Source organism: Dipodomys merriami, unplaced genomic scaffold, assembly GCF_024711535.1.
Source record: "Dipodomys merriami isolate MVZ:Mamm:240054 unplaced genomic scaffold, mDipMer1.0.p SCAF_16, whole genome shotgun sequence".
In the NCBI taxonomy this organism is placed as follows: domain Eukaryota; kingdom Metazoa; phylum Chordata; class Mammalia; order Rodentia; family Heteromyidae; genus Dipodomys; species Dipodomys merriami.
In genome coordinates this window covers 3,721,350-3,746,314 of record NW_027202937.1, presented here as the reverse complement: position 1 = coordinate 3,746,314, position 24,965 = coordinate 3,721,350, and the positions used below count along the sequence as shown (strand labels likewise).

At 60.8% G+C, this 24,965-nt stretch overlaps 1 protein-coding gene across 1 annotated transcript in view; it reads left to right on the top strand.

The window, feature by feature from the left end:
* The window catches only part of Ttbk1 (tau tubulin kinase 1), a 37,662-nt gene extending 16,704 nt beyond the window's left edge, over positions 1-20,958 (top strand). The window contains exons 13-15 of the mRNA XM_070023691.1: positions 1,010-1,571; positions 18,097-19,613; positions 20,074-20,958. Coding sequence (XP_069879792.1) covers positions 1,010-1,571; positions 18,097-19,613; positions 20,074-20,473 — 2,479 coding nt within the window. The 3' untranslated portion in view covers positions 20,474-20,958. The remainder of the gene's footprint in view (positions 1-1,009; positions 1,572-18,096; positions 19,614-20,073) is intronic.
* Positions 20,959-24,965: the final 4,007 nt, after the last annotated feature.

Below are 24,965 nucleotides of genomic sequence, written 5' to 3'. Positions count from 1 at the left end.
AGCTGTGTGAGGAAGGGTGGGGCTACAGCTCAGGCCACGCCCCAGCCCGGGAGGGAGTGGCTGGGTGGACGCGCTTCCAGAATTCTTTTCCTGGAGACTGGAGACAGACACCTGAAGAACAGGAGATGTGACGTGGGGGGGACAGGAAGTCTAGCCGAAGGGCGCAGGGGGCTGCCGGAGAAAAGGACAGGCCACGCGAGGGACCTGAAGTGGGAGAGGGAGGGGCTGGGTGGGAACTCGGCTGGTGACGGGAGGTGGTGAGTGTGGGGCCTACACAGGCTTTTGGGAAGGTGGGCTGGTTTTTTGGGGGGGCGGGGAGGGCAAACTAGTGGTATGTGTAAATAAGGCCATAAAATTAGAATGTACGAAGTTTGAGAAAAGTGGGTGAGTGGGGGGTGGAACTGAGGCTTAGTCAGATTTGGGGAGGTCTGAGTGCCAGATGAAGGAATGCACGCCCGGTTCTTGGGTGTGGTGCATGTGTGCAGCTGGGGATGACGAGGCCAGGCCTGGGGTGGTGAAGCCAGCCAGGCTGCTCTGGAGCATGGCTGTAGGCAGCCAGAATGCCATCTGTAAACTTGGGAGGCAGCTGGCGGGTTGGCTCTGGAGGGTGGCCCCGACAGGTGTGCGTGCGCAGGGGTAGGAGCGCCGCGGGCTTTAGGAAGATCACGTCCTCTGGGGTGTCCCAGAGGACAGAGGAGAATTTATTTTCTGCAGGTTTGCATTCCTGAAACAAGGTAAGCATTGGGAGCATTCACTGAGTGGACAGATGAGTGGATGGGCAGATGAAGGATGGATGGGTGGATGATGGATAATGGGTGGATGGAAGGATGGTTGGACTAAGGAAGGCATTCTTTCTAAGCCATGAGGTTGACAGGTAACAGTGCAGGACGCCACGAGCCTGGCCCGGGGTGGAAGAGGTGCTGGGGTCAGGAGGTTCAGAGCCACACTCCACTCGGTCGCCCCAGCTCCAGAGAGGCCAGGCACTGAGTCCCCGTGGGTGGCCTTGCAGGTCACGGATGGACGCCCTCGGCTCCCCCTCGCGCCAGGCCTGCTCCTCCCAGCCCGCCCAGATGCTGTCAGTGGACACGGGCCACGGGGACCGGCAGGCCAGTGGCCGCATGGACGTGTCGGCCTCCGTGGAGCAGGAGGCCCTGAGCAACGCCTTTCGCTCCGTGCCGCTGGCCGAGGAGGAGGACTTTGACAGCAAGGAGTGGGTCATCATCGACAAGGAGACGGAGCTCAAGGACTTTCCTCCAGGGGCGGAGCCCAGCACGTCTGGCACCACGGACGAGGAGCCCGAGGAGCTGCGGCCGCTGCCCGAGGAGGGCGAGGAGCGGCGGCGGCCGGGCCTGGAGGTCACGGTGCGGCCGCGAAGCCGGGGCATGCACACGCTGGCTGAGGAGGACCTGCGGCAGATGCCGCCCCAGCCCCTGCCACCCCAGCTGAGCCAGGCTGATGGCCGCTCCGAGGCATCACAGCCCCCCACGCCCGGCAGCCCCTCCCACTCACCCCTGCATTCGGGACCTCGCCCTCGACGGAGAGAGTCGGACCCCACAGGGCCTCAGAGACAGGTAAGACTGGGCTTCATGACCACGTCCGTCCCCAGGTGCCCCGATCCATGTGCAGGCCTGGTACGGCCAGCGCCACCCGGGCACCCGTACCCGCGGGCTGTGCTGGAGGCAGATAGCGTTAAGGGCTGGAGACCATACTTGGGGGTCAGGGGAGGCTTTCCAAATGCGGAGTTGAATCTCGTGTTGTGAGCAGGGCAGCCAGGTGACAAAGCAAGAGAAAGACCCCGCCCGGCCTGGATGGTACCGCATCTGACTGCAGGTCACAGCAGATGAGGCTTTGGGACGGGGCTTCAGGTCTGTCTGTCCCAGGGACCATCCCAGGGAGGGGACAGGCTTGCTTCTCAAAGGCCGGGTGAGCCAACTTGGAAACAGGAGGCCACCATCACGTTGGTACTTCAGAATGACTTTGTGTAGGAATAGGACTGAAGGGGAACAGGACTAGAAGCAGTCAGTCCCGGGGGCGTGTCCTGGGCTGGGGTGGAGGCTGTGGACACTGGCCAGGTGAATATAGCCTAGAGATGTTGAGGAGAGGCCAGGAGGGCTGGCAGGGACGGCAGGTGGGGGAGGGGCTTCTCAGCGGTTGCCCGGGATCCTGCGTGTGAGTGACATCATCCCTGAGTGGCTTTGGAGGTGGACACGAGAGGCCTCAGCGCCTGCGTTCTTCCATGTGGAAATATCTGGGGCACAGGAGAGACTTCTTGGATTTGGGGGTCATTGAGTGTATCACCCAAGAGGACTGTGAGTGGGAGAGCCAAGGGGCGAGGCAGGGAGGGGAGAATGGCGGGAAATGCTCACGTCTGGAGCCATGAGAGGAAAGGGAGGCTGAGCGGTGATGGGCAGGAGAGCCAAGGCCAGGGAGCAGCCCCAGGGGAGGCCTTGGAAATCAGGAACGAGAGGACTTCTGGGTAGCTCGGAGGCAGACTCCATGGGCAGAGGGGGCAATGGGAAGGTACGCGCCAGTGCGGGCAGGACTCTGGGGCACAGAGAACCGCCCAGGGAGACCTGAGTCTGGCTCCAGTGGCCCCTCCTTCTTTTGAGACAAGGTCTTAATACAGCCCAGGCGGCCTCAGACCCATGATCCTCCAGCCTCCACTGTAGCTAGAATCACAGGTGGGCTCCACTGGACTGAGCTCAGTGGCACTCAGTTTTCCTTTCTTTCTTTCTTTCTTTTTTTCTTTTGTGTGCTGGTCCTGGGCTTGAACTCAGGGCCTAGGCCCTGCCCCTCAGCTTTATCACTCAAGGCTAGCACTCCACCACTTGGGCCTCAGCGCCACGTCCAGTTTTCCGGTGGTTTACTGGAGATAAGAGTCTCACAGATTTTCCTTCCCAGGCTGGCTTTGAACCGCGATCCTCAGATCTCAGCCTCCTGCGTAGCTAGGATGACAGGCGTGAGCCACTGGCGTCCAGCCTAGTGGCACTTTTCTTATATGAGAGACAAGACTGCAAGGCCGGGGACGGGTCAGATGGTGCCTGAAGCAGGTCTCATGGGGTTTGTGATGTCTACTGCTGACAAAGAAAGGGCGTGAGAGGATTGCCACTGCCCTAGCTAGTCTTGTGGGGGGAGGGGCAAAGGTGACCTCTGACCTGGGAAGTGGACACTAACTTTTGTACTGTGTGCCAAATGAAGCCTGAGGTCCCTCAGAGTTGCTGGGGCTGGAAGGGGTCAGGCCATGTTGCAAGCTCTTTGGGATGCACCCCACGACAGGGTATGCACCAGGTGATCCTGGAGGTGCCCAGCACAGAGCTGGGGGTCAGTTCTGCCACTTGCTTAGATTGGAGGTGGCCTGGGGTCATGTGTCTATCCTGGGAAGGACAGCTCTGAGAGGTCCCTTCTAGAAGAGAACCTCTAAGCCATGATCTTGGGGTGCACACTCTTACCTTACCCTGGATATTGGAAATTGGGGATTCAAAAAGTGGGTCCCACGAGTCTCCACTCCGGGATGTCAGCCAGGTGGAAGCTGAGGGGCCGGGGTTCAGGGCCTGCTTCGGTTCCTCCCTCCTGGGCCACGTGGGCCAGTCACTGTCCCAAAGCCTCTGACTTTGTCCTCTGCCTCACGTTTCTAATGTCGTGGGAAGCCTCACCTGGGGAATTCTGGCCGAGAGGGAGAGAAGAGATTTGGGGGAGCAGACACAGGCCTGCTGTGCAGTCAGTCTTGGGTTCTCACCCCGTGCATGCCATGGAAGGGGAAATGAGCTTGTCTTGTGGGGTGATGTGTTTGTGGGACTCAGTTTCCCCCATAGTGTGTTAGTGCTCTATGAAGGTGTGTATGCATTTCTGTGTCAGCCAAGCATTGGCGTGTGTGTGTGTACGTGAGTACACACGGTGCATGGGTGTAGCGTATGTGGGTCTGCGAGTATGCAGAGCGCCTGCGCCCAGAATGTCAGAGCTGGAAGGACAGCCCTAACGGCAGCACCAACGCCACTGGCCAGTGCCTGGCTGTTGTTGCATGCTCCCTCTGAACAGGCAGCCCTGCTTCACAAGGAGAACAAATGGAGATTCAGAACGGCTGCGTTTCTAGCTCAGGGTTGTCAGCTGATACAGGGCAGAGCCGGGACTTAAATCCAGGCAGCTGGGTCCAGGGTCTGAGGCCTGTGTGTTGAGCAAGCAGAGGGGCAAAAATGGGTCACAGAAACAGATGGGGGGTACACAGGGTCAGAGAGAGCCTGGAGACAGACAGACAGGGACAGACAGAGACACAGAGAGAGACACACAGAGCTCAGAGACACAGAGAGAACAAGATGACAAGAGAGATATAGAGAGAGATACAGAGTCACCGAGAGACAGCGCGTGCACGCACCTGTGCGCGCCGGCTGGCAGGCCCCGTGTCTGCAGGTGTGGGTGTGGGCGCATCAGCGTGTGTGGTATGTGCTGTGCATGCCTGCCGGCATGGGGCAGCACACAGAGTTAGGCAAGACCTTTGTTCTTCAAGGGCAGAGGAGGCCCGAGACTTGAGCTGGCGTATCTTTTCTGTCTCTGCTTGGGCGGGTGGGAGGCAAGGCTGGGGGGCCCCGCCCCCTACTCATGCTGCGATGGGTCCCATGACTCTCCACCCCAGTGACTAGAAGTCTCTAGGGATACCAACCACCATCCTGCCACCTGTCCTTGAGGCACCCTGTGAGGCCTGGCGTGGTCCCTGGGTGATGTGAACAGGGTCGCTGTTGGCAGTCATGGGGTATGTGGTAGATGATACCAACCAAGCAGGGGTGCACATCTGGTGTGCGGGTGTGGACACGTCAGCCTCTGCTCCCAGGGGGGAGGGAGGGAGGGTTTCAGGTGCAGACAAAAAGAGGGCAGGGCCAGCCCGTGTGTGACTCTGGGGGACGCTGCTGCTGACTGCCAGGCGCCTCTGGCCTGAGTACACAGACATTTTCTGGGAAGCCACCGACATTTTCTGGAAAGCCACCAACATTTTCTGGAAAGTCACAAGCTGGGCAGTCTGCAAGGGGCTGGGGACAAAGCTCAAGAGGCGTCATTCACAGCCTCTGCTTTCGGAGTCCGCAGGCCAGCGGAGGGGAGGCAAAGACCTGGGAACGGCCGATTCCAATCAGGGCCTCCAGGAGAACAGGAACGCCTCTCTGATAGGATGGCGCTGTTGCGGGAAGCTGGGGTGCTTTGTAGAGGTGGCTTTCCAGCTGCACCTTGAGGACAAGGGGGTGGCCACAAGTGGCCTGGCCCGGAAGGCAGGAGCCTTGCTGGGCCTTCAGTGTCAGCCTGGGAAGCCCGGCGGCTGACCATCTTGGGCTCGGAGGTTACACTCCTGCACTCACACGTGCTGAGCGGGGGCCTGGGGCACCCCGGCTCCCTTCATCCTCACTGCAGACAGGGTTAGCCTGGAAGGATTCTAGACTTGGCCCCAGAAGCAAGCAGAGGATTCTGTTGGAATCTTCTTGTTCTCCCTACTCTACAGGCGTCACTTGACATCAGTAGCAAGGGATACAGGAGCTGAGTGAGGTCACTGCCACATCGCAGCTAACGTGACCTCAGTCCCAGGAAGAGCTCGGCGGTGGGCTGGGGGCCCGCTGGCCTAGGGTGGTGGCTGGTGGGCCAGCCAGCTGCCTTCAGAGGGCGGGGCAGACGCTTAAAAGATGTGGATCCCCCCCACATCTGTAGGTCTGAGGAATGACAGACATAGGGCACAGCCCCGACGCCAGGCAGGCTCTGGGACCTCTGTCCTCATACCTTGTGAAGTAGAAACCATTTTGACTCCATGTTAAAGAGGAAAATGAGCTGGGTGCTGGTGGCTCACGCCTGTCATCGAGCTACTCAGAAGGCTGAGATCTGAGTACTGAGGTTCCATGCCAGCCGGGTAAGGAAAGTCCATGAGACTTTTCTCCACTAGACTACCAAAAAAGAGTTGGAGCTGTGGCTCAAGCAGTAGAGCACTATCCTTGAGCAAAAGCAGCTCAGGACAGTGCCCAGACACTGAGTTCAAGCCCCCGGACCAGCGCTCTCTATCTCTCTCTCTCTCTCTCTCTCTCTCTCTCTCTCTCTCTCTCTCTCTCTCTCTCTGTCTCTCTCTCTCTCTGTCTCTCTCTCTCTCTCTCTCTCTCTCTCTCTCTCTGTCTCTCTCCCCACCCCACCCCCGCCCCCAAGCTGAGGCGCCGAGAGGTGAAGCCAGTTAGGGTCATCCAGGCAGATCAGTGGTGGAGCTGGGGTTAAAACATGAGTTTTAGCTCTGTGGCTTAGAGGCAGCGCCTTGCCTATCCTATGCCAGGCCCTGGGGTTCCCCCCCCCCCACCTCAATGCGCAAATAAACAAAAGTCGTGGGACCGCAGTCCCCAGCCCCTCCCGCGACGGGCTGTCCTCGAGTTCCTCCGACCTCACCAAGAGCGCGGCGGGGCAGGGGCGGGGCCGCGTTCGTCGCCGCACCGGCCGGGATCGGTGGCGGGGCCCTGGGAGGGAGGCTCGGGTGGGTCAAGCCAGGACGGCGTCCCGGAGGAGGTGAGCCGGCGGGCCGGTCTCCGCAGGGAGCCGGGCCGGGCTCGGAGGCGGAGCCGGCGCGGCGCGGGGGGCTGTGAGCGGCGGGGGCCCCGAGACGAGCTGTCCAGTCTGTGCCTGACGCCTCTCTTCCCTCCACTCTCTTGGTCTCTTTCAGTTGGAGGAGGACAGACTCTCGGGGCACTCCCTCCCGCGGTACAGCCCCCTGCGACGACTGGCGTCCTCCGTGTTCTCCTCCTCCACGCTGGAGACCGAGCATTACCCGCACCCCGGCGGCGGCGGCTCCTCCGGGTCCCTCATTCAGCGCAGCCGCTCGGCCGAGAGCAGTCCCGTGCGGGCGCCGCACCGGCGCCACGCGCCCCTGGCCGCCGGCAACCACAGACTCGTGCCCTCGGTGCTCCGCATCTCGCGGTCCCAGCTGCAGCAGGTGTGGGCCCGGTTCACCCACAAGACCTAGGCCGCCCCCCCCAGGGGACAGGCGGGGGGCAGGCGGAGACAGGGTCCTTCCCGGGGACGCAATAACCACGGCACGGACTCGCCGCCCTCCCGCCCCGCGCAGTACCCCCAAAGCGGCGGCCCCACATGCTGTAGCCCCGCCCCCGGAGGCTCGGGGCCCGCCCCCAGCGGCCTGGGCCCCGCCCCGGAGGCTCGGGCCACGCCCCCCGGAGGCTCGGGCCACGCCCGATGGTGCAGGGCGGGTGGGCGCCGGGCTGGAGCCCCAGTGGACACCGCGTCAGGGAGGGGTGGTGGAAGTGTGCCGCCGCTCTGGCACCGGGCTTGTGGTTGATCTGCGGTCTCTAGACTGGGCAAGATCGGCCCCCTCCCCACTCCGCCCCAGGCTGGTGGGGGAGCAGGATCCTGCCAGCAGGCTGTGGCTGTGTCTTTGCTTACATCTGTCTGGTGGCCAGCGAATGCGAATGGGATAGAGCGAGGCCTGGCCAGCCTGGGAGTGTGTGTGATGGGACGACGTCTTTATACCCAGTAATGGGGGGGGGGCAGTCCCCAATGCCCTGGTGAGTCTTCCCTATGCCATGGTCACAGAGGTTCGAGTCCCTCCCTCCACATCTAACCCTAGAGAACCAGGGCTCAGTCCACTGCGCGTGCACGCACGAGCGCACACACGTGTGCACACACACACACGCATTTCCATTCCTGAGCTCCTCTGGTTGACCCAGCTCCTCAGGCGCGGGAGACAGATGAGGAGGATTCAGGATCTGCCCTTCAATCCCTAAAGGCATCTAGACCCCAGCAGGGAGGGGACCCGGACTAAATGCATGTATAGATGGGATCCCCGTGGGACTGTGAGCTCAGCAGCAGCACTGGCATCTCAGGACAAGTCCAGACAGGAGCAGCTCACCCCTGTATCACTGGGGGTCCCTGGTCCCTGGTTGGTGCCCAGGGTGGTGGTGGGAGGAGGTCAAGATGTCTGTCTCCTGCCCCGTGTTGCCCATTTCTCTGCCCGCGGCCAGTTACCACAGGGATGCCCCCTTTCCCATGCCAGCCAGCACCTCCATTCCCCCTGGTGAAGGTGTCAGAAAGGGTGTGGGAGGAGAGGAGACCCGATATGCAAAACAGTGGGTTCCATGCGATTGTGCCGTGAGTGTGCATGTGTGTGAGTACACTTGATGCTCGTGTGCATGGGTGTTTGCACATGTAGCAGCACCCTGCATAATTTGCCAGTGTCATTTCCATAAATCTCCAGGTGACTGGTACGAAGGTTGCTAGTGCTGCAGCCTTGTGTGTGTGTGTGTGTGTGTGTGTGTGTGTGTGTGTGAGAGAGAGAGAGAGAGAGAGAGAGAGAGAGAGAGAGAGAGAGAGAGGAGGCACACGTGCATTGTTAGGGAGCCAGAAGGTGTTGGTGCAGTTCTTGGTAATTTCCTATGTTCCACTCTCACCCAGGACTCCCCTCCCCCCTCCCCCCCTCCAGCTTCCACCTCTGATGTCAGCTTCCTCCTCTACACCCCAGATGCCTATGGTTCGTTCCTATGGTAGGGTCCCTGGCCAGCCTTGCAGGGCAAGGGGCTGTAAGTATGGAGTATGGTAGGGAGTGCCAGGGCCCAGCTGTCTTGCAAATGACCTGCATGGTAACAAGGTTTGATGCTTCATCTGCACAAACTACTCCACAGACCAGTGACTTTTCCAACCCCCTCACCCTCCACTTTTCCCCACCTTTTCTAATGAGAGTGTCTGGGGCCAGAGCATCTTCTCTGTCCATCACAGGTTCATGTGTGTGTGTGTGTGTGTGTGTGTGTGTGTGTGTGTGTGTGTGTTGGTACTGGGGTTTGAACTCAGGACCTTGGCACTGTCTCTTAGCTTTTTTCCCTCAAGGCTGGCCCTCTACACTTGAGCCACAGCTCCACATACAGCTTTTTGGTAGTTTAGTGGAGATAAGTCTCTCACAGACTTTCCTGCCCTGGCTGGCTTCTAAACCTCAATATTCAGATCTCAGCCTCCTGAGCAGCTAGGATTACACATGTGAGCCACCAGTGTCTGGCCATCCCAGGGGCCGGCAGCCCCTCTGGGAAAGAACAGAAAACAAAGCACAATGGTGAGGACTGGGGTGTACTGTGGCCCCCCTCCCCTGCTTCTGGCACGGCCCCTTATCCTCTGGCCACCCCCCCCCACAAGGTGGTGGCAGGGATGAGTGAGGAGGTTGTGCTCGCCATCCACTCCACAGCTTAGCAACACCGGGGTTCCATAAAACAAAGCATTCTGCGATCTGGCATCCTTTCTGGAGAGTTCCACTAGCCACCCTGTGTGACCAGAACTTCCTCGAGGTACTCTAAGATCCCAAAGTGCCTTATGACTTACCAAAAGCCACGGCACTGGCTTGAGCCTCGTTTTAAAAGCATTACAATTACTGAATCCGAAGCCTTCCAGGTGGGGGCCGGCTAAGCATTCCCCATGTGACCCCAGCCCTCCTGATACCCTTAAAGCATAAAGCAAGATTCAAAACGTGGGTCCTTCCTGGGACATCCTTTTGCATATTCTCTGGAGTGGAGCAGTGCTTTGTAAGCTGAGAGCAAGCAAAAAAGGGAATCTCACTATTGACTGTCTTTCCAGGGCGGCTTCGACGTTGGGGAAGTGCTAAGGTCATTTGAGCCACTTGTGTTAGGTCAAGAGCCAGGCAGGGTTTGGGGCTGCACAGCCTGGCTCCTAGGTAAGATAGACTGTTTTTTGCTGTAGGATTTTTTTCCCCCAAAGTGCAGGCCAGAATGTGTGGAGAAATGGTGCTGTGCCTGGGGAAGGCGCCCTCCCTCCCCTCCCCAAAGTCAGCTTTGAAAACAGACAGCACTCTGTTGTACTTTAAAGGTGGTGTTTTTGTACTTTGTACCCACACCCTGCACAGAGTGTGTCCTCTAGTTATTTATTTTCTATTTAATTTAAGTCACTGGCACACAGGGCTTTATCATGTGTCAGGCCAGGATGTGAGCACTTTACAATATTAACTCTTTTAAAACCTCAGACTACCCCATAAGGTAGATCCTAGCATTACTGCACTTAACAGATTAATCAAAGACATATAGAAAAGCCGCCGATGCTGAGTAACAGGTCTGGATCCATATACACTTGGTCTGTGTATTGCTTTTCTCATGGTCCTTTCTGGCTGGCCTCCTCTCATGCTATCTAGACACGAGGGAGTCGTCTCTGAGCCATCCTTTCCTTCCTAGCCGCACCGTGGCCAGGGATCAGCTGGAATGGCTGGACCCCATCCCCCTAGTGCCCCCCGCCTCAGCCCCACAAGACCCCAAGCATCCCATAGCAGCTCTGGGGATAAAGTGGGTAGACTGGGTGGTGAGAATGCAGGTGCTCGAACCCCTGACCTTGGCAGTGCTGGGCAGGCTCATGGGGCAGATACTGGCTTCCCTGAGCACTGGTCAGGAGACTTTGAACAAGTATCACAACTCACCTGGGAACCTATCTGTGTCAGGGAACTGGCAGTTTGGGGACTGTGGTAAATTGGGGTCACAGCCCATCCCAGTCACTTTCCTCAGTTCAACTGGCTGTTGCCACTGTCTTCCTATTTTTATGTGAAATCTCCCGATTTTTAAGGGTTGGCGCCAAAAACTTAGATGGCTGGCATCTGATTTTGAGAAACGCAAGCCCAGAGCAGGATTTGTAAAGGAAAGATGTGTGAGAGCCAAACAAGGCCAGTTTCTGGGAGGAGGGCCCGGGGAGGCCTCCGCCACCAAGTGAGCCTGAGCAGAACTGTGGCTGTCCAAGGGGCACTAGCACCTTCCATAGGGTGGCGCCATTGGGTGTGCTGTGTGTGCGTGTCGCATGGGCACACGTGCCCTGGTGCGTGGCACGGTGGACTTGTTTTTGGCGAGGGGAGTAGGACAGTGTTTTGGTTTGTTTTGTTTCCTCAGCGGGTTCTGTTGAATTCCCAATAACAGGCACATCCTCACACAGCTTGAGCCACAGCAATAAGCACTCAGCCATCCACAGACACACCCTGAGCCCAACAGTCTCCCTCTGCGTTTCCAGTTTGGGGGACAAACTGACCCAGCCCTGCCCTCTGAGCCAAGCTGGCCTCAGCCCCCCCCTGCCAGGTCCCCTATTCTGGGGGAGGGTTGGTGCTGTCTGCTCAGGCAGGGGGGTAGGTGCGGGAGCCCCTCCATGGGTGGGTCGGGTGGGTCAGGGGCGCACCCCGCTTGGTGGGGCCACAGATAACGGTATATTCTATTTGCTGCTGTTCTGGGGATGAAAGCGTAGATCTCCAAGGAGGGCCTCCCGAATGCTCCCCCACCCCCATCGTACCCCAACACCATGTAGATCTGGGACGCTCCCAGCAGCGGGCCAGGACTCTAGTCAGCCTCTGAGATGTTTAACGTATCCTTCTGTGTGAGGAAAGGGGGCACCCCCCCATTTCCCAGCCCGGGAGCCCTTGGCGGGGGGGGGGGGGGGGGGGGGAATGGGTGGGACTCGTCTCCTCCTCCCCTCCCACTCGGTTCCGCCGTCCCTCGGGGTGCGCAGGGAGGGGTGTGGGTGCGGGGTTCGCCCGGCCACCGACGCCTCGCGCGCACACATACACGTGCACACACTTGGTCCACGGGGTTCCCGCACTAGCAGCTCCAGGTTTCTAACTGTAACCCGACCCCGCCCGGCCCGGCCTCTCTCCACGAATGTAGTCGTCCGTAACCAGCTGCTACGGCGCAGGCCGGGGCTGCCGGGGAGCCCGCCCGGCCCGGCCCGGCCCGCGCCCGCCTCGGCGCCCACTTTCGTTCGCTTCGCCTCCCGCGGGCTCGAGGCGGGGGTCGGGCGGGCGGGGCCGGGCCTGGTGGGACTCCATCCCCCCTCGTCCTCCCCCCCCCCAGCCTCTTGGGCCGGGGCGGGCGCGCCACCCCCCGCCCCGCAGTTGGATGCCAAAGAGCCCAGCGTGGAGGGAGCCCCGCGCCCCTTCGTCCCCTGCCCCCGCCTCTGCCCGCACCCCCTGCCTCACCCCGTCCAACACCAAGGGCCTTGGGGGTCCCCACACGTCCTGCTCCCACTTCCGGCTCTCTCCCCCCACCCCCCGAAAATAAAACTCAGGGACCAACATCCGCTTCCTTTGCACTTGCTCCGTCGACGCCTCGCCGGCCGTGGGGCCTCCGTGGGCCTCTGTGGGGAGGGCGGACCCAACCCGGCCCGGAGCGGACAGTATTGGACAGGAGGGGCCGGCCCCGCCCCCTGCCCGGGGACTGGTGCGGCGGGGAGCTCAGCCCCGGCCCCCTGAGCGCCCCCTCCCGGCCCCTCCTCTCCAGGCGAGGCGCCCGGGGCCGGCGGGCGAGGGGCCCCTCCCGGTTCATCCCTACCCCCCCCCCGCAGCCCTCCCGCCCCTCCGCACTGCAATAACTGTATTATACGCTTGCACTGCCCGCCCGCCCGAAGCATGCACGGAAACACGGCCCGCGCAGGCGGGCGCCCGCCCCCCTCCTCTCCGGGTGCGTCCTCCTTCGTGTGCACAGCGGCGGGGACCCCGGCCGGGTAGACAAGCATGCACTGAGCCCCGCCCTAGACTGCGAGTACTGTACAAAACCAACACTTGAAACCGACGCGCACAGCGGGCGCCGCGGGCGGGGCGGGGCCGGCCGGCACGCGCCCCCCGCGGCCCGCGACCCGCGGCTGTGCGAGGGATCTTGTGCCTTTTTAAGTCCCTGTATGTTCATGCAGACAATCCGGAGAGCTTCTGTACTACCAAATCCTGATTAAAGACGCCTTCCAGGAGCCTGTGCCTCGGCTGCTTTCTTTCCCCGCCGCAGACCCCAGCGGGCGGGGGCGCGGGGCGCGGGCCGGCCGGCCCACCCGAGGGGCCCCGGGGCCCTCCCCAGCCGGCCGTTCGTGGGGAGAGGTGGTGTGGACTCCGGTCTCTGCCCGCTAGCCAGGGAGGGAGGAAGAGAGTCCGACCCATCGCTCCGTCCTCGGTCGTCGGTGGGCTGAAGCGCTGGCCGCGGCGCGGTGGGCGGCCCGCCTCTCCCCGGTGCGTGCTGGGGATGGCGGAAGGCTGGCCGCGGCTGCACCCAACTCCTCCTCGGCACACTAGGACTCTCCCCTCCCCCACACGCCTCGGACACCCCCACACCCCCAGGCAGGTGGAGACAGGGAGGCCTGCAGGGGTCAAGGGCTGGCCTGGTGGAGGGGGTCAGGTGTGGGGTCTGTGTAGCCAGGAAGCTCTTCGCTGGTCAGAACCCCCACCGCGGGGGGGGGGACTAGGCTTCGCGGGGATGCGCGGGGGTGGGGGGCAGCAGACCCAGATGCCCCTGAGGAAGGTAGCTGCGTGGCTGAGGCTGGGGGAGGGCACTTGACCCACACCTTGATCCACCTCTCAGGCCGGGCTTCGGGGTTTGGGAGGGGAGGGGAGTTTGTCTCAGGGGCAGGGCTGGGAGGGCTGCCCGCTCTCCTCCTGCTTTTGTCACTCTGCCCGTCCTACCCCCCCCCCCCACCTTGGGACTTTGAACTGATACGTGGTTCCAGGTCTTTGGGGTTGGCCAGGGTCCTAGCAAGGAAGTCCCTCAGTCACTGTGCCGGGGCCTGTCCCGGGGGCGGAGCCTGTCTCCAGGAGCAGAGTCACAGGGAGGACAGTTTGGTAGGTGGCAAGGGAAAATTGGGGTCTTGCCATGCTAGTCCTTTCGCTTCTGCTGTTGATGAGAATAAACATGGACTTGGGCTGGACCCTGAAGCCGGGAGCGCAGCCCGCAGCTATCTGGATCGAGCGGGAGCTCGGTGGAAGGAAGGGCTGAGGAGTTCATTCCCTCAGCCTCAGTAGCCACCTCCCCTCCCCCGAGGATCCAACCCTTACAACCTCTGTCTTTTGCCAGACTCGGTCTGAATCACCGTGGAGGCCTGAGAGACTTAAATAAGCAAATTAGAATCATAAAGGTCCGCTGCCCTGGGAGGAGAGCATGGAGGTGTGAGCTCTGCCAGCTCTCTCTGCTCTGCTGGCACCCGGCCCAGTGCTGGGGTAGGGTGGCATCACTGCTGTATTCCTCACCCCCCCCATTGTCCACAGGCCTCTAGGGCAAAGTACAAAGAGGTCCTGTACCAGTTGGCTGTGAAGGAAGACGGGGCCAAGTGGGCATGTAGCTCTCTGGCCCACCGGGGGAGGCAGAAATTGAGGCCAGGCTCTGAAGGGTGTAGAGGCTGCAGACAGAGCTGTCCCCACTCAGCTTCGCAGCCTTTCCTCCCAAGTTCCTCGGCGTGGGATCTGAGGTGGAGGCTGGTGAGGTGCTGGATACAGCCTGAACCCTGGGCGTCCCTGGCTGACCTGCTCAATCTAGACCAATGCCACATCTGTGCCACTCTCGGGCCTTGGTCCTTTGGTGACCACTGAGGATTGCTTTTGGTTGTCATTTGTCCACTCTGCTGGGTCCGAGGAGGCGAGGATGGAAGGAGAGAGCGTGCTAATCGTGACTGCAGTGTAGGCGCGGTGTGTTGGGGGAAAGGGGTGCCACCTCCGGGTGGGAATTTTGCTGACAGGTTTCAGGGGAAAGAGTGGTCCCAACAGCAATGTTCCTAACATCAGAAATGCACCGGGGAACATATGCAGAGTTCTACAGAGGGAGGGGGGCCTGGTGGGGACCTGGGGCGTCCCGCTGGCAGGGTGCTGGGTGTGTGTGTGGGGAGCTGGGCAGGAGAGAAGAACGTTTTCAGAGCTGTGCGCTGTCCGCCCGACCCTGGCCCTCAGTGCCACCACCTGCCTCGTGTCTCCACTCACCAGAAGCTTCAAAGAGCCTCTTCTACCTTCTTCCAGCCATTCTGTCTGACAGACACACTGCTAAATGGGCATAGCAAAGCGCCCTAGCCTGGCACATAGGCAGTATGTGAATGAATGAATGGGAGAGTAAGAAAGAATGAATGGCATGGAAAAAGAAGAAAGCATTTGTCTGGGGCTTCCATCCAGGGTCCCAGTCTTTCCTCGCTGCATTACTCCCCTGCCCCACCAAGTCCTCACAGGTGGCGGATTACAGGGAAGATGGTGGCAGGTGGGGAGGGGACCTCACAGCCTTGGCAGATGCTAAGCCTTGGAGATTTCCTGCCTCAACCTCCACCAGCCTCTGTAGCGGTACTTTGTACTGAAGCCTCAGCCAGCAGAGTGGCTCCTTTGCCTGCTGCTACAGGTATGGTGTGGAGACCCTACTAAGGCTGCGGAAGGACACAGTGGCCTCTGGGCCAGGATGGAAGGAGTGGGAAGGAGGAGGGAAGCCAGGGAGAGAGCTGGCATCTATTGATCTGTCTGTAGGCCAATTGCTTCCATGACACATTCATTTATTTGTTTGTGTATTGCTGATACTGGGGCTTGAAAGCAAGGTCTCATGCTCTCTTTTAGCTTTTTTCCTCTCGGCTGGCACTTTACCACTTGAGCCACATTTCTACTTCTAGCTTTTTGGAAATAAGGATCTCTTAGATTTATCTGCCTGGGCTGGCTTTGAACCAGTATCCTCACATCTTAGCTTCCTGAGTAGCTAAGATTACAGGTGTGAGCCTCCAGCACCCGACACATGACTTTCTCTCCATTTCTTTGTGTGTAATAGACTTGGCACACTGTGTGCAAAGAAAAACCTTGTGTATCTTGTTCAACACTGGACCCACAGATTCCTAGCTTGTCATGCAGCAAGAGGGAACAGCAGATGTCCAAGAGGACTTCTGGAATTAGTGAATGAAGAAATGAATGAGTGAATGCATGAGTATATGAAATCTCCTTTAGATGTGCTCTTTGTGGGAAAGAACATTGTATAAACCCATGCACACAGACTAGAAGGGTGCAGGCAAACAAGTAGAAGACAGAGTTGTGACGTGTGCTTGGTGGGGTGGACAGGAAGGTTTCAGGGGACAGCATGTGTTGCAGGCGAGCAGGGATTTCTCATGAGAATAGAGGGGATGAGGGGGGACCCCCTAGGCAAAGAAGCTGCCTGGGCAAAGTGTGAGATCCAGGCTGTGCCCTGAGAAGTACTGGTAGCCCCAGAAAGACTGGGACACAGGGCAGGGGACAGTCAGGCCTTGGCAGAATAGAGCCAGGTGTGGTAGAGTGTGGGGTTTGCTCCTCTACCAAGCAAGAAAATGTCACCTGAGGACTGTAGGGGCCAGAGAGAGATGGAAGCAGATCTGAGTTCTAGAAAGAACGATCACCTGGGCAGCTGTAAGAAGGATGGCTGGCAGTGGAGGGTGGAGAGGAGCAGGCACAGACATGGTGAAGTGGGTGGAAAAGCTGGTGTTGGCGATGTCAGAGTGTCCCCGGGCCTTTGGGACTGGATGGGCTGTGTCGCTGGTTCAGGAAGACAGAGGCCCAGTGTGTTTTAGAGGCTAACAAAGTGCCGAGCACTGTCAGTTCCATCCCGCTGCGGAGTGAAGCTGTGTCAGCCCTCACGGGCCTGGTGCATTATGGGTGCCCAGGGATGTCTGTGGGGTGAACAGGGCAGAGCCAGACAAGGCACCAAGGTGAAGGAGAGAGGGGAAGTCCTGCTCAAGTGCCTTGCTTGTCCGGAAGGAAGGAGGCAAATGGAGGATGTGGTTTACATTCTTTCAACCCTCATTCCATTGCTAGGGCTTCTGCCCAAGGCTCCCCAGAGGAAAAGCGAATTGTTTAAGTCTGCATGCAAGTTGTGGACTAGACCAAGTCCTGGCTGACAGGCCATGCCGGGACAGGAGGGAAGGACCTGCGTGCCAGGGTGAGACAGGACAGCCCTAACTTTGCCCTTGTCCAACACGGGCTCCGGTGAGCCTGGGCAGCTCGCAGGCTGGGGTTAGAGCAGCCAGTCACTGGTGGGCCAGCACAGGTGTGGCCCAGCACAGGCAAAGCCTCTCGGGAAATGACACAGATTCCTTGCCTGGGTGCCTCACCTGGAAAGGGAAGGGTGATTTTCTTATTTTTTATTTTTTGTCCTGGGGCTGCAACACTGGGCCTGAGCGCTGGCCCTGAGCTTTTGCTCTCCAGGCTAGCGCTCTACCCATTGGAGCCCCAGTGCCACTGCCCACTTCCAACTTCTTGTTGCTAATTGGAGATAAGAGTCTCAAAGGAGCCAGGCGCTGGTAGCTCATGCCTGTAGTCCTAGCTACTCAGGAAGCTGAGATATGAGGATTGCGGTTCAAAGCCAGCCCGGGCGCGGAAGTCTGTGAGACTCTTATCTCCAATAAACTGCTCCAAAACCTGGAAGTGGCGCAGTAGCTCAAGTGGTAGAGCACTCGCCTTGAGCTGAAGAGCTGAGGGACAGTGCCCAGGCCCAGATTCAAGCCCCACGACCCACAAAAAAATGTCTCAAAGACTTTTCTACCAGGGATGACTTCAAACCTCAATCCTCAGGTCTCAGCCTCCGGAATAGCTAGAATGACAGGTGTGAGAGCTCCAGCACCCAGCTTGAGATGGGTGATCTTAATGGCAGTCATTTTGTTACTAATTAAATGCTCTGGTTGGTTCTGGTGTCAGGATGAGCATGTTGAAGAGAGGGGAAGGTAAGTAGAGAGGGCAGGGAGAAAGAAAAGCCAAGATCAGGATCAAGGTCTGGGGCCTAGAACTTGGGGCACAATCATTCGGGGACCTACTGAGCACTTCAAAGGTGCCAGAGAGCAGTGCAGGCTGGGAGGAGGTTACCGCCACCAATGAAACACACTCTAGGATCCTGTAGACCCTAGTCCTGGCACAGGGGCGTGTCCTAGCTCAGGGGCGTGTCCTGGCACAGGGGCGTGTCCTGGCATGGGGCGTGTCCTGACTCAGGGGCGTGTCCTGGCACAGGGGCGTGTCCTGGCATGGGGCGTGTCCTGACTCAGGGGCGTGTCCTGGCACAGGGGCGTGTCCTGGCATGGGGCGTGTCCTGACTCAGGGGCGTGTCCTGGCACAGGGGCGTATCCTGGCTCAGGGGCGTGTCCTGGCACAGGGGCGCGTCCTGGCACAGGGGCGTGTCCTGGCACAGGGGCGTATCCTGGCTCAGGGGCGTGTCCTGGCACAGGGGCGTGTCCTGACTCAGGGGCATGTCCTGGCTCAGGGGCGTGTCCTGGCACAGGGGCGTGTTCTGGCACAGGGGCGCGTCCTGGCACAGAGGCGCGTCCTGGCCAGCGGGGTCAGTTGAGCCGGTGACCTGAGCGACCTGAGCGGATCCGTGTGTCCCCTTGCAGATGTTCTCCGTGGCGCCCCCGGCCGAGGTGAACGGCCTTCCTCGAGCTGTCCCTCTCAGCCTGCCCTACCAGCACTTCAAGAGAGATCTCTCCGATTACCGAGAGCGAGCGCGACTGCTCAACAGGGTCCGGAGAGTGGGCTTCTCCCACATGCTGCTCACCACCGCCCAGGCCGCTGCGGCTCCAGTGCATCCTCAGGCTAATGGGAGGGAGGAAGAGGAGGAAGCGCAGGAGGAAGAGGAGGAGGAGGAGGAGGAAGAAGAGGAGGAGGAGGAAGAGGAAGAAGAGGAGGAGGAGGAGGAGGAGGAGGAGGAAGAGGAAGCAGGGGTTCTGGGGGAGGTGCTGGGACCTCGAAGTGGTTCTAGCAGTGAGGGGAGCGAGAGGAGCACAGACCGGAGCCAGGAGGGAGCACCATCCACGCTGCTGGCTGATGATCACAAGGAGGGCAGGGGCCGGGCCTCCATGGCGGACGGGGACCTGGAGCCCGAAGAAGGCTCCAAAACGCTGGTGCTGGTGTCCCCCGGCGACATGAAGAAGTCGCCGGTCACTGCCGAACTGGCGCCTGATCCGGACCTGGGCACGCTGGCCGCCCTCACCCCTCAGCACGAGCGGCCTCAGCCCGCGGGCAGCCAGCTGGACGTGTCAGAGCCGGGCACCCTGTCCTCCGTCCTCAAGTCTGAGCCCAAGCCCCCCGGGCCCGGGCCGGGGGCCGGGGGGGCAGCGACCCCGGGGCCGGGGGGCGTGGCCGCCGCCTCCTCCCCCTTCACCAAAGTCGAGAGGACCTTCGTGCACATTGCCGAGAAGACCCACCTGAACGTCATGTCTTCCGGAGGACAGGCCTGCAGGCCGGAGGGGGGCAGCGGCGGGGAGCCGGGGCCCGAGGGGCCTGCCGAGCGGGGCCCCGGCGAGGCGGGGGGCCCCGCGCCCCTGGAGGATGGGTTGGACGGCGCTGAGGGGGAGCGCCGCGCTGGCTCGGTGCCCCCGGGGCAGAGCCCCGCGGAGGGGATCACACTGCCCAATGGCCCGGCCCCGGCCGCAGGACTGGCCCCTCCAGTGTCCCCACCGGAGCCGCGCCCCAAGAAAGGGGCCGCGATCCCCCCCAGCCTCCACGCCGGGCCCGGCCCCCGGCCCCGGAGCCGGATTCCCGTCCTGCTGTCCGAGGAAGACACGGGCTCCGAGCCCTCGGGCTCGCTGTCGTCCAAAGAGTGGCGGAGCAAACGGGTCCGGCCGCAGCCCGACCTGGCGCGGCTGGTGATGGAGAAGCGGCAGGGGCGCCTGCTGCTGCGCCTGGCCTCGGCCGCCTCGTCGTCCTCCAGCGAGGAGCCCCGCCGCGCCTCGGAGACGCTGTCCGGCACGGGCTCCGAGGAGGACGCGCCCGCCTCCGAGCCCCCGGCCGCCGCGCCCGCCAAGGCCGGCCGCGCAGCCGCCGCGCGCAGCCGGATCCCCCGCCCCGTCAGCGCGCGCGCGCCCGCGGCCCCGCAGCCCCCCGGCCGACCCGACACAGCCATCACCAGCAGGTGAGAACCGCCCCCCACCGCGGGCCCGCGAGGGGCGAAGGGGGACCCTGAGACCTCGCCCGCAGAGGCCCCTCCGTAGCCTGGGCCAGGGCTCTGGAAGGTCTCAGAAGGAGCCTCCACCCTACGCCTGCCGGTCGCTCGCTTCACTCGGGCTCTGTCCCGGGGCTCGAGGGAGGGGACTGGGCCACGCCCGGCATCCGAGCTACTCAGGAGGCTGAGATCTGAGGATCGCAGTGCAAAGCCAGCCCGGGCAGGAAAGTCCGTGAGACTCGGATCCCCAATGAACCTCCAGAACACCGCAAGTGGCGCTGTGGCCCAAGCGGTAGAGCGCTCGCCTTGAGCTGAAGAGCTGAGGGACAGCGCCCAGGCCCAGAGTTCAGGCCCCGCCCGCCCCGGCCCGCACCCTCGGGGCTCTGACCGCACGTCTCCCTTTTCTTTCTCGCCCTCCGCACCCCAGCAGGCGCCAGCTGCAGAAACCCCCAGGGTCCACCGCGGCCGCCGACCCGCGCCCCAAACCCGCGCCTCCCGGCCGCAGCGCGGGCCCCGGCCCCGTCCCAGGGCGGGCCCGGGGCGCCAGGCCCGCAGCGCCCCGCAGCCCCGGCCTCCCCCACGCCACCCCGCGCCACCCCGGCGCGGCGCCCCGAAGCCAGTCCCTGCCCCGCAAGGAGAGCCCCTCCCCGTCGCACCACGCCCGGCCCGCGGGCCCTCCGCCCCGGGGCCCCCCGCCGGCCCGGGCCCCGCCCGACAGCACCCCCACCCCCGCGGGCCCCAAGAAAGGACCCCGAGGGAAACTCCAGACTCAGCGCGCAGCAACCAAAGGCCGGGCCGGGGCCGCGGAAGGCCGGGCGGGGACCAGATAATGATGACGCCCGGCGCGCTCTCCGCGGCGCCCCCAGCCCTCGCCGGGCTCCCCACACTCGCAGCCGGCCAGCTCCCAGCACAGCCTTACGCCACCGCGGCCCCCGCCTCCCCCCGCACCCGCCGGGACGCGAGCACCGCCTGTGCCAGGCCGCCGCCCGGCCGCCGCCCCGGACGGTCCGCGTCCCGGGGAAGGGGCTCCGTCCCCCCTCTGCCGCCGCCCCGGGAAGGCTCAGCCACTTTCCACCCAAGACTCCACTTCTGGGGATTGTCCCCCTGCCCCCCCCCACCAGGCCCTGGCTGCCCTCCGCGGGGGGCCCCAGGACCCTCTGCTGACCCCCCCCACTCCGCAGCGCCTCGCCCCCCTCCACGCCCGCCTCCCACCACCAACACCCCCACTCTTTGGGAGAAACAGCCTCAAATTCCGGAAGTGGAATTTGCTTTCCTGCTCCCCACAGTGGCCCTGGTGTCGGGGTGTCGGGGTGACGGCCCAGCTGCCGGGCTGGGAAGGTGGGGTGGGGGGGCCGTTCCCGGGCCCCCGGGGGGTAAGGGTGGGGGGCAGCCCCTGCCCTGAGGGCTCGTCTTGGGCAAAGGTTTCCCACGGAGCCTGGAGGGAGTCTTGGAGAAGGTTCCCCTCCTCGCCGTGGCCGCGCCCAGTGCTCAGGATCCCTTTCCACGAGGAACTCTTGCCGCCGCCTGCCCGCGCGCGCGGCCTGCTGCAGCCGCAGCCAGCCCTTCGCACCAGGACAGCAGTTGGGGGCCGTCACCTTCTGTGTGGCCCTTGGGAGATGTGGGGACCCGGTCCTGGCGCGTCCTCCCTGCGCGGGGAGGGGTCTGAGCCGCGGCATCTCCCCCAGGGGACAGAAGAGCAGAAACCGCCGCCCCCGAGGCAGAAAGGGCCTTGTCCCTTCCAGTGTGTCCCGTGATAGGTGCCCAGCCCCGACCCCGCGCCCACCCTCCCACCCTCCCTCCCTCTGCTCACCCTTCAGCCTGGACCCCGAGCCCAGAGCCCAGCCGTGCAGCCCATGCCCCCTAAGGATTGTGGCCCCCCCATCCCACCATGAGCCTCTCCCCCCACATCTCCATCCTCAGCTCCCCCGCAGCCTGTCTCTTGGCCACAGAGGGTAAGCTAAGACATCCAGGGAGAAGGCAGGCTGGCCATGGCACGTCCCTGTGGCCTGGCCACGCTTGCCCACCATCGCCAGAAGGAGGCCCACACGCAGTTTGGTGGCACCAGCCGAACTGCTTGAGAGCCCTCGGGCTTGGGCAGCTGCTTCCATGCCAAGAGGGTAGCCTTTCTGCAGAGCAGCCCAGGGAAGGACACGAGGGTGGACGGCCTTCCAGGTCCATCCCATGCTGATGCAGAAGCTCCCAGAACACTCAGGAAACCTCTTCACACACAGCGCTCCTTGTCAGCCAAGGCCCTCGACTGCCCTCTGGGTCTGCAGAGGCTGGAAGAAGGCCGCGCCCTGCCACTCCCACCTAGGGCTGCTCTGAACGACAATCAACTCATGCCAGGTGGGACCGGGGCATGACCCCGGTGCCCAGGTCCTTGCCACCAAACGAACCGTGAATGTAGGGCCCCCAGCCTCACCTCTGCCCTAGGACCAACGCTACCCTGGCTTGGGGAGGGGACTGTCCCCTCTCCCCGTCTACCCTGTCCCCAGCTGCCATCAGCGCCAGAGTTGGCAGAGATCCAAAACCCGTCCGCCCTTGGGATCCCCGACCTTGCTAGGACTCTCACCTGACCTCAGGCCTCTGAGTCACTGAATGTCCCCAGGTGAGTGGGGAGGGGGGAGGGCAGTGGAGGGGGCAGCTAGGGGACTGTCTGCCCCTCCCCCCAGGGCAGAGGGACCCACCTCTTCCAGTGTCCCTCCCTGCAGCTGCAACAGGCCCCCCCCAGGTCCTGAGCCCCTCCTCTCTGAGAGTGTCACTGGACCCCTCCGCCTGTCCCAGCACCGCCCCTCTCCTCCCAGCACTCCCCTGCCATCACAGACAGCCTCTGTCACAGGCTCAGACATAGGATTTGCTCCTCAGAACATGCCTTCCCTCCCTTGCTGCCCTCCCCTCCCCCCCCTCCCGCGCCCCATGTCAGAGGGGCACAGGAGAAGGGCCAGGGCCAGGCACATGGCACCCTGCTTTCTCCCGGCTCCTCGCAGGGGCCTGCCCTGCTCAGCCTGCTCAGCCTTTGGGCGAGGGGAGGGGGACAGGGAGTAGCCACCCCCCCTCCCTAGGAAGCCACCAAGAATGTTTACATGCCAAACAGAATGTAACACCTCCCCCCCCCCCCACACACACCTGTCCCAAACATTGCATGGCCTCCACCCGCCCTGCACCTGTCCATCCCCATCGGACTCTCTGGAAGCTGCTGTCGTGATTAGAGCGGGTCTTGGAAGGGAAGTAGCCATCACACCATTAAAAAGCCTGTGGACCTTTGTTTCTTTTGGCCTGGATTCTTCTTCCCTTTAAGGAGGGCAGGGTGTCCTCTTCCTCCCCCCCCCCCCCCCCCCCGCCCCAAGGGATGGAGTGAGGAGTACTAGTTATGAGCAAAGGGGCAGGGACTATTTTGGAGACAAACAGGAGTTCAGAGGAGATAGCAGCTTTGGTGCGGTAGAGGAAATTTGATCAGGTGACCACACAGGCTGAAGGCGGCTGTCTTGTTATCCCCCTGATAGCGCAAAGCTAGTATTCTTGGGCCCCTGGTTGTCCCTGCTGAGGGCCAGCTCTGGCTGGATGCACAGCAGGAGGGAGAGACTCCACATTGCCCCAAAGGTAGCAGACGAAAGCAAGTGCTTGGAAGATCCCGAAGGGCAGTGGCTCACAGAACATTACCATAGCAGATCCCATCCACACCGCAGACAAACTTTACCCTGTGTGTGTACTTCTTGTTCACACACACACAGTGTCCAAGATCATTCGTGAAACCTTGCTTTGTAAATCTGAAACCCCAAAAGTTCTGAAAACTGGGAGCTTTTTCACTAGATTGGTTCAAACTTAGCAGGACACTGGTGGCTCAAGCCTGTAATCCTGGCTACTTAGGAGGCTGAGATCTGAGGCTCGCAGATCAAAACCAGCCCTGACAGGAAAGTCCATGAGAGTTATCTCCAATTAACTACTAATAAAAATAAAAATAAGCTGAAAGTGGCTGTAGCTCATATGGTAAAGTGCTAGCCTTGAGTATAAAAGCTTAGAACCTAGACCCTGAGTTCAAGCCCAGAGACCCTCACACACACAAAAAGAAAACATTGGTTTAAACTCATTTGATATTTTAAAAAAAATCTGACAAGACAGTTTATAATCTTTATTCAACTTATGTTTTTAGTGATAACTTTGTTTTGTTTTGTTTTGTTTTGGTCGGTCGTGGGGCTTGAACTCTGGACCTGGGCGCTGTCCCTCAGCTCTTCAGCTCAAGGTGAGCACTCTACCACTTGAGCTACAGCGCAACTTCCAGTGATAACTTTTTTTTAAGACAGTCTGGCTATGTAGTTCATCCTGGCTGGCCTCAAATTTACAATCCTTTCTTAGCCTCCTAAGCACTAGGGTTACAGATGGGCACCACCAGGCCCACTTCAGTGAAAATAGTGTCTTTCATTATGGGGCTCTCTGCTAGATCCTATTAAGATAGGTTTTTGTTTTTATTTTGTGTCAGTATTGGAGCTTGAGTTCATACTGGTCTTCCTTACTCACAGCCAGCACTCTACCATTTGAACCACACTTCCAGCTCATCATTTTGTTGGTTAATCGGAGATGGACTGTCACAGACTTTTGTTTTTGGCCAGGGCTGACTTCTGTCTCTATGTATTCCCCAATCCCTCTCTTTTTTTTTTTGGTCCAGTCGTGGGCCTGAACTCTGGGCCTGGGCGCTGTCCCTCAGCTCTTCAGCTCAAGGCAAGCACTCTACCACTTGAGCCACTGTGCCACTTCCGGTTTTCTAGTGGTTTATTGGAGATAAGAGTCTCACGGACTTTCCTTGCCTGGGCAGACTTTGAACCATGATCCTCAGATCTCAGCCTCCTGAGTAGCTAGTATTAGAGGCATGAACCACCGGCGCCCGGCTTGCTATGGTCTTTCACATATGCATGTACTTTATTTTAATCAGAACAGTGCCCTGTCTGCCCATTGCTCTGTCTGCCCATCTCCCCATTCCCTTTACACCTTTCAGTAAGAGTTCTCATGCCATCTTCATATATAGATGTCACATATTTTGATATTATTCATATTCCCTTATTCTTTTTTTTTTTTTTTTTTTTTTGTCGGTCGTGGGGCTTGAACTCTGGGCCTGGGTGCTGTCCCTCAGCTCTTCAGCTCAAGGCGAGTGCTCTACCACTTGAGCTACAGCGCCATTCTGGTTTTCTGGTGGTTTATTGGAGATAGGAGTCTCATGGTCTCTCCTGCCCTAGCTGGCTTTGAACCGCGATCCTCAGATCTCAGCCTCCTGAGTAGCTAGGATTACAGGCGTGAGCCACCATCGCCCGGCTCCTTATTCTTTTATGT